The 9,765-nt window shown below is 37.6% G+C and overlaps 1 protein-coding gene across 1 annotated transcript in view; it reads right to left on the reverse strand.

Moving 5' to 3' along the window:
- Nucleotides 1–9,319, reverse strand: part of MYRFL (myelin regulatory factor like) — a 137,878-nt gene extending 128,559 nt beyond the window's left edge. The window contains exon 1 of the mRNA XM_010601363.3: nucleotides 8,362–9,319. Within this exon, the coding sequence (XP_010599665.3) occupies nucleotides 8,362–8,471 (110 nt within the window). The 5' untranslated portion in view covers nucleotides 8,472–9,319. The remainder of the gene's footprint in view (nucleotides 1–8,361) is intronic.
- Between the last annotated feature and the right edge of the window lie 446 nt (nucleotides 9,320–9,765).

Raw genomic sequence — 9,765 nt, forward strand, 5'->3', positions numbered from 1 at the left:
TTTTAACAAGCTCTTCTGACAGAACTACTTGTACTCCCTCACTCCCTTTTACAACATCACAGTAAAGAGTTTCTCGGCCCCACTCTATTGGCAGCAGACCTGAAACATGCTGCTGGTAATTACTCCTAACTCATTTTGCCACTGAACCCCATTAAGCCAAGTCCTAAGTACAACCCAGATACTCAAGCTCATCCATCAGAGTAAAATAAAATGAAACTTGGAGTTGGCTCTTCACAGACCTAAGTGTGTTTCTAAAGCCCCCTCCTGAGAAGCCACCCATTCAAACATCCTGACAGGTGACATCAGTGCCCTCAGCTAGTTCTCTCTTAGCCCATACCCAGGGCCTCAACACCACTCTAGAGCTCATTATGATAGGTACCCCCACTGAACACACTCAAACCAAACTGTATTAATTATTCCACTTGAGACTTAGGAGGTAGTAGGGAAGGAGACCTACCTTTGGTGTGGTCTAAAGCTGGGCTTCTAAAACTATAATATGCATAATAATCTGCTTCGGACCTTGTTGAAAATTGCAGATTCTGATTCAGCGGGTCTGGGGTGGGGCCTGAGAGGCTACATTTCTAGCTCCCAGGTGATGCTCATACTGATGTCCCTCAGCCCACACTTTGAGTAAAGGAAGGAAGCAGGTAAGCTTCGGGGCATTTTTAAAGGAAATAAAGCGGGCCTTGAAGATTCACTCGTTTCTCTTCCAAAGTCTTTCGCTGTTCACACATACACACACACACAGAGACTTCTTATCCCTTTTTACCACAACATCCGAGAGTTTTATGCTGTCCCCAGATCTGCAGTATCCCTCCCTCCAAGCAGCATCCCATATCCTGGATGTTTCCTAGTATGGCCCATCACCACAGCTCACCTCACCTGTGTACCTAGTAGGTAACTGGCTACCAGCTGGGTAACCTACAAAATTAGAGGACTTCAGCCTGCCCCTCCTGGGCAGATAGCTGCCCTGGACTCTGCCACACAAGGAAATAAAGAATTAATGGCAACTTGCAGAAACTACATGCTGACAGGACTGGCTCCAGCTCAGCAAGCCATTAGATTCACAAGGCAAGATAAGAAAGTCCTGAGCTGCACATTTCAATACTCATACAGGGGCACTTGTCTCCCAAAAGGGATCCATGGCCAAATAAGTTTGAGAAACACTGCAGACTATTTTCCCTCCTCCTTCCTCCTGGTGGAGCCCTGGTGGCTCAGTGGTTAAGAGCTTGGCTAATCAAAAGGTCAGCAGTTTGAACTCAGAAACCCATGGGGCAGTTCTACTCTGTCTCATAGTGTGGCTATGAGTCGAATCGACTCAGCAGCAATAAGTTGGTGTACATTAGCACATCAAAGGCTCTGAGAAGTCCTACAGTAAAGAAGCTCATATAACTTTATTCAAGCCAGAGAGTAAAACATAAATATATATTTTCCCACTGCCATTGAGTTGATTCCGACTCATAGCGACCCTCTAGGACAGAGAACAACTGCCCCATAGAGTTTCCAAGGAGCACCTGGAAGATTCGAACTGCCGACCTCTTGGTTAGCAGTCATAGTACTTAACCACTACACCACCAGGGTTTCCATATATATATATATATACACACACATACTAAACTACCCAGTCCCATCGAGTCGATTCCAACTTATAGCAACCCTATTTTTTTTTATAGGACAGAGTAGAGCTGCCCCATAGAGCTTCCAAGGACCACCTGGTGGATTCGAACTGCTGACCTTTTGGTTAGCAGCCATAGCACTTAACCACTACACCACCAGGATTTCCACATATATACATACAATCATGGAACTTTGTTTTTCCCCACTGTATCTCATGGGATAAGTTTTCCATAGAACATTTATGGAAATCTGTTTTACAGGACCACAAATTCCATTTTTTAAATATATTTGAGGTCTGACAATCTGCTAATGAAACTAGTTCTCAGCAATTTTGCAGCCTAGCAGTCTCTTAGATCACTTAGGTAGAGAGTTGTCATTAACATTTTTTGAAAGCACAATTTGTGGGCAATATACTAGAGGGGGGAGTCCCTGGGTGGTGCAAATGGTTGACACTTTTGGCCTCTACCTAAAAAGTTTGAAGTTCAAGTCCACCCAGAGACACCTCAGAAGAAAGACCTGGCAATCTACTTCTGAAAAATCAGCCACTGAAAACCCTATGACACACATGGGGTCGCCATGAGTCAAATCAACTTGACAGGAACTGGTTATCAACAGAGGGGAAGTAACCCAGGTTTGAATCCCAACTCCACTACTTATCAGCTCTGTGACTGCAGGCAAGAAGCTCATACCCAGAGCTGCTGTGAGAAATGCCACTCATCTATATAAAGAATCTGGTATTTAGAAGTACTCAAAGCTTGGAGTATTTGAACAGGTTGTACAGATATAATAATCATTGAACCAGCTCAACATCCTTGCGGTCATGGACTTGAATGTTTCTGCTTGTTCTTTCCCAGATCTTTATTACAGCCCAACTTAATTGCATGCACCTAAGCAGTTTTTATCAAGTAATGACAGGTTAAGCAGTTTTTATCAAGTAATGACAGGTTATCTGATCATAGGACTTGTCTTTAACGAACGTGAACTCTGATAATCTTTGTAAACTATATGACTTGGCTCCATTCTGAATCACACCTTTAGTAGAGGATTTTAGACACATTTAATATATTTTCCTGAAATTCACATTCCCCTAAAATATCAATTAATCTAAAAGTAATGTGTAGGAGAAAGAACATGTATTCTGCAGCCAAGTAGAGCTCATCCCAGCTACGCCATTCACTGATTTATGGAGAGTTGTTTCACCTCTCTGCCCCTCAGCCTCCTTATCTGTAAATTGTGGATAACATTGTGCCTATTTGGCACAGTTGTTAAGAGAATGAAGTGTGTAAAATCAAATATGTAAGTAAATATGTAAAAGTGCAAAGAACAAAGCCTAACACTTAGTAAGTGCTCAACAACATTAACTTCCATCTCTTCCTAATTTCTGCACACCTGCAAACCCCACCCACCCCATCCTTGAAGGTAGAGCATGAATTCTATTGGGCAAACGGGGCCTGAATTGCAATAGCAATGGGGAAGCCTTTTGGTGGAGATCTCTGGTTCTGTAGGAAGGACAAATATGATGGAGACTAAAATCAAATGACAGATTTCAGACCTCCCTGGTAAGGAGAGAGTCCAACATATGACACTTTTGTTCACATTTCAAAACAACTAAAGGTTTTCCTGCTAGCTATGAAAGTGCTCCAGATAATGAAACAGAATCCTGGTGGAATCAGCTGTGCCAAAGACACTTAAGGAAGAGAGACTAGACAATTTCTAGTTGTTTCCAGGCCAGAAATGTAAGGATACATTCATTGCCCACCATTCCACGTGAATTCATGCTAGCTGCTTGGGTAGAGTAAGGGGACTGTGATGGCAAGCACAGGAGCAACTGGTGTCTGAGTTTGGCCCATGAAATGCCTGGAGCAGCACAGTCAACTCAGAGTGTAGGCTCAGAATATCTGGCAACATGCTAGCTACTGTGTGTGTGTGCATGTGTGTTTAACTAGCTTGCAAAATTTTGAGCCTTTCCTCTTCCCACAGTGATTTGGTGAAGATGATTTGTTGGCAAAGAGAAGTGAAAGGCAGGGGCCAGAAATATCTGCAAATAGGTTTCCTCATTGCTATTAAGATCTACATCTGCTATTACTCTCTGCCTTTGAGGGAGAAAGGGTTGAGGGGGAATGTTTGCAGGTATGCAGAATTGGGCTCAATAACACGGTGGAGATAACAAAGAAGAGTCACTGACCTTGAAGATAGATCAATAGAAATTATCCAATCTGAATAATGGAGAGAATAAAGACTGAAAGAAAAAATGAGCTGAGCCTCAGGAACCTGTGTACAATATCAAAAGGTCTAATATTTATATCATTGGCATCCCAGAAGGAGAAGAGAAAGACATTGGTGAAGAAAAATAAATGTAAGAAATAATGTCTGAAAACTTTTCAAATGCAGTAGAAAACATAAATTTACCAGTTCTAGAAGTTGAGCAAACCCCAAACAATGTAAACTCAAAGAAAACTATGCCCATGTCCAGACACATTATAATCAAACTGCCAAAAACCAAAGATAAAGGAAATACCTTGAAAGCAGCTGAAGAAAAATGACCTATTATATCATAGAGAACAACAATTCAAAAAGCTATTAATTTCTCATCAGAAACCATGGAGGTCAGAAGGCAGTGGATCGACATTTTTAAAGTACTGGGTAAAACCCAGCCAAACAACAACAACCTATTAACCCAGAATTCTATATCTAGCAAAAATACCCACGAAATCACAGCTTCTTCTATCCTGAGATCAGAAGAACAAGATGATGCCCAGCTACAACCCCGACCATTCTGACCAAGGACACAATAGAAGGTCCCAGATAAAACGGGAGAAAAATATAGAACAAAATTCCAATTTCTACAAAAGGCCAGACTTACTGGACCAATACAAACTAGTGAAGCCTCCAAAACTATCACCCTAAGATACCCTTTGAACCTGAAATTGAAGCTACTCTCAGAGGTCACATTTCAGCCTAATGATAGATTGGCTTATAAAATAAACAATAGCACCCATGAGTAATGTGTTCCCTTAAACAAACTATGTAAGACCACACAGTCAACATTTACCCAAAACCAAAGATGAGAAGGCAAGGAGGGGCAGGGACATTAGATCAATGGAAACAGAACAAACAGAATGGAAATAATGAGAATGGTGGCACGTTGTGAAAACTGTAACCAATGTCACAGGACAATTTGTATAAAAATTGTTAAAGGGGAACCTAATTTGCTGCATAAACTTTCATCTAAAACAATAAAATATTTTTTTAAAAAGCAACAGATACATTAAAATGGAGTATTAAAAATATTCAACCAGTCTAAAATAAGGCAGGAAAGGGAGAAAGAAGCACTAAAAAACATGGGACAAAGGTTTTTTTTTTTTTTTAAATAAGATGATAGACCTAAAGCCAAGCATATCAATAATTAAACATAAATTGTCTAAACAGAGACAGAGAATGTTGGATTGATTAGATGATGTTGTTCTTATTGTTGTTAGGTGCCATCAAGTCAGTTCCAACTCATAGCGACCCTATGTACAATAGAACGAAACACTGCCTAGCCCTGTGCTATCCTCACAATCATTGTTATGCTTGAGCTCATTGTTGCAGCTACTGTGTCAATCCACCTCGTTGAGGGTCTTCCTCTTTTTTGCTGACCCTGTACTCTACCAAGCATAATGTCCTCCAGGGACTGATCCCTCCTGACAACATGATTTACAATAGTTCAAAGAAAAGTATGAAGTACTTTGGTATCTGTGATGGCTAAGGTTGTATGTCAAAACTTGGCTGGGCTATGATTCTCAGTGGTTTGGAAGTTATGATGTAGTTTGGCAGTTGTAAGATGTTGTGATCACCTCCATGATGGGATCTACTTTGAGCAGCCAATTAGTTGAAAGGGAGTTTCCTTGGGCATGTAGCCTGCATCAAATATAAGTAGACACTCTAGCAAGGCTCATGGGCTTTTGTTTGTTCTGGATCCTGCAGCTGGCTCCTATTCGTCTGACCTCCAGTTCTTGGGATTTGAGATAGCAGCTTACCTGCAGTCTTGCCTGCTGATCTTGGGATTAGTCGATCTTCATAGCTTGTGAGCAAGAGCCCTGCTCTCTGACCTGCCGATCTTGGGTTCACCAGTGCCTGCGGCTATGTAAATCATAAGCCCCTATAGTGACCCACAGACTTGGGATGTTCCAGCCTCTACAACTGCATGAACCATTTCCTTGATACAAATTTCTATATATATTTATACACTTTACTGGTTTTGCTTTTCTAGAGAACCCAGCCTAGGACAGTATCCTAAACCAAACCAAGCCCACTGCTGTGGAGTCGATTTCAACTCATAGTGACCCTGTAGGAGAGAGTAGGGCTGCCCTATAGGGCTTCCAAGCTGTAATCTTTACGGAAGCAAACTGCCATATCTTCCTCCTGTGGAGCCATCGGCAGGTCCAAACTTCAGATCTTTCAATTAGCAGCAGCGTGCTTAACCACTGCACCACCAGGGCTCCTTACTTTGGTATAAATCTAACAAAATATATGCAGAATCTATATGCTGGCAATTATAAAACACTGATGAAAGCAAGACTAAATAAACAGAGACATATGCCACGTTCAGGGACTGGGAGACTCAGTTTAGTTAAGATGTCGATTCTCAAATTGATCTCTACATTTCATACAATCCTAATAAAAGTCCCAGAAAGATTTTCTAGATGTTTACAAGCTTATTCTAAAATTTTTATGGACAGGCAAAGGAACTAGAACATCCAAAACAATTCTGACAAAGAAGAACAAATGTGGAGGACTCACACTATCCAATTTAAAGACTTGTGATAAAAGTAGAGTAATGAAGATAGTGTGGTATTGATGAAATGATAGGCACATACGTCAATGGAACAGAAAAAAGATTCTAGAAATAGGACCACCCAAATATGATAATTGGTTATTAACAACAGTGCAAAGGAAATTCAATGGAGAAAGAATATTTGACAAACGATTCTGAAACAAATGGACCTCCATACACAAAGAATCTTGGCCTACATCTCACACCTTACTAAAAAATTAATTCAAAATGGATCATAGAGCTAAATGTAAAACTCTAAAAATTTTAGGGAAAAAAAGAGAAAATCTTTGGGAATTTGAATTAGGCAAATATTTCTCAGATATAACACCAAAAGCACACTTATTTAAGAAAAAAAATGATAAACTGAACTTAATCAGAATTTTAAACTTTTGCTGTAAGAAAGACACTGGTTAAAAAAAAAAATGAAAACACAAGCGACAGATTGGGAGAAAATATTCACAAATCATATATGCAGCAAAGTTCTTATATCCAGAATATTTCATGAATTCTCAAATTCCTAAAAATAAGAAAACAACACAATTTTTTTTAAATGGGCTAAAGATTTGAACACGCACTTCATCAAAGAAAACGTGTGAATGAAAAATAAGCACATGAAAAGATGCTCAACATTATTAGTTATTAGGAATATGCAAATTAAAATATATTGAGATACCACTACGAACCCATGAGAATGGCTATAATTAAAATTAAAAAAAAAAAAAAACTTTAAACTTAAGACTATAAAGAACTAGAGATGAAGAGGGGCAACTGATGGCTCATGTATTACTGGTGGTAATGCAAAACCTCAGCAATTTCTTATAGAGTTAAACTTATAATGTAACCCAGCAATCCCTATCCTAAGTATTTATGCTAAGAAATGAAAACTCTCGCGCACACAAAAACCTGTACATGAATATTTATAGAAACATTATTAATAATTGCCAAAAGCTGGAAATAAGCCAAAGTCCTTGAACAGGAGAATGGGTAAACAAACAGTTATATGCATTCAACAGAATGCTTCTTGGCCATAAAAAGGAATGAACTATTGATCAAAAATATTATGCTAAATGAAAAAAGCCAGACTCAAAATGTTACATACTCTATGGTTTCATTTATGTGACACTTGAGAAAGGCCAAAACTATAGGGATGGAGAACATCAGTGGTTACCAGGAGTTAGGGGTGGGAGGAGGATTTGCCCGCCTGGGCAGCTTGATGGAATGTTTTCAGGTAAGGGAACTGTTCTGTATCCTAACCCTGGTGTTCATTACACAATTTTATGAATTTGTCAAAACTCACAGAACTATATAAAAAAAAATTACTGTAAAAAATTAGAAAATAAATTTTAAAAAAGAAAGCTAGTGTCACTATATTAATATCAAATAATAAGAGCAGAAATTGATGAAACAGAAAACAAACAATTCAACCAAAAGCTGGCTCTTGAAAAGGGTAAAAAAACTGATAAACCTCTTGCCAAATTGATCAATAAAAAGAGAGAAAACACAAATTACCAGTATTGAGAATGACAAAAGAATCATCACTATAGATCCTACAGACATTAAAAGTATAATAAGGAAATATTATGAACAACTTTATGCCTTTGAATTCAATAACTTAGATGAAATGGAGAAATTGATTGAAAGACTGCCTAAGCTGATTACCAACAGATAACCTGAATAATCCCATATCTATTAAAGAAACTGATTCTGTGGTTTTCTTTAAAAAAAAAAAAAAAAAAAGCCTTCCCACAAAGAAAATTCTAAGTCCAGTTAGCTTCACCGGTGAGATCTGCCAAATACTTATAGAAGAAAAAATATAAATTCTATCCAAGCTTTTCTGGAAAAGAGAAAAGGAGGGACACACTCAAACTCACTTAATTATTTCATAATCTTTAAAACATCAAATGGAAAACAGTGTTCTCATTACTTACAAGGCCCCCAAATCAAAGTCATGGCCCATTAACTCTTCCAGCAAGCTGGTATCCACAGCTGTGTTCCCCAATGCACCGTTGGCCCCCTGAGCTGCAAAAGCAAATTCCATTTTTAAAAATCTTTAAACACTCTGGAAAGATATTTTGAACTACTTTGCTAATAACATTTAAAATTTGGATAAAGTGACTTTCTAAAGCAAATAACCAAATTACCAAAACTGACTCAAAAATAAAGCCTAAAATGACCAGTAGCCATGGAATAAATTGAGAAAGTTTTCACCCATGGCCATCACTCTACTCGTGCATAAAAGAACAAGGTCCAAATGGTACGATCTGTCATGCTTTTAAAACTTTAACAAAATGATAATTCCTCCACCATTTTCACAATTCTAGAGTACAGAGAAAGAAGAAAAGCCTCCAAATTGTTTTTATGAAGCCAGCATAAAACTGATACCAAAATATGACAGAGATGAAATGCATAAAGAAAACTACAGGCTAATATGATTTGTGAATATTATACCAAAATCCTGAATAAAATATTGTCAAACAGAATCAAGCATTAAGAGAAAAATTAATCATCAAGGAATGTGAAGATGATTTGATATTGGAATTCATATAGCAAAGGTAAAATAGTATTTGACCTTCTTGATTGAAGCCAAAAAAGCATTTAATATTCAACTTCTATTCTAAAGAATACATCCTTAAGATTATATATATTCACACCCATGCATACACATACATATATATTTGTTATATATGTGTGGTGATAGAAAACTCACATCAAATCACAGCCAAAATCGTGCTTAATGGTTAAAATAATTAGGACTATTTCCATTAAAGTTAGAAATAAGATAAGTATTCTCATTACCACCCCATTACACAATGCAATACTAAATGTTCTAGCATTCCACTTAATCAAGAAAACAAATACATGTCAGGCAAGTGGAAACAATGTTTTTATTTACATATGACACAAATTTTAAATTTATAAAACTGATGAATACCAACTGAAACTTATTATAAAAAATAGACAATTTCAATAAAGAGACCATCAGAGAAGCTATATACACTCAATAGATTTCTATACAAGTAATAGCTAGTTAGAAAAATTTAATGCAGGCAAGAGCCCATTTATAATAGAAATATAATTCCTAGGAATAAACTTAATAAAATAAAAAGGAAGAACTCTAAAATTCTACGATGCCACTAAAAGAAGCTTGAACGAATGAAGAGAATATTATGTTTGGAATAGGAGGAAGCAATAGTGTAACAATGTAAACACTCACTAAATTATTCTATTAATTTAATAATCAGCAATCAAAAGTTTCAAGTAGTTCTTTATAAGTAGCAAAATAATTCTAAGTTTATGTCAAAGAATAGTCTCCTAGTCCAGGGCAAGATTGA

Source organism: Loxodonta africana, chromosome 4 (assembly GCF_030014295.1).
Source record: "Loxodonta africana isolate mLoxAfr1 chromosome 4, mLoxAfr1.hap2, whole genome shotgun sequence".
NCBI lineage: Eukaryota > Metazoa > Chordata > Mammalia > Proboscidea > Elephantidae > Loxodonta > Loxodonta africana.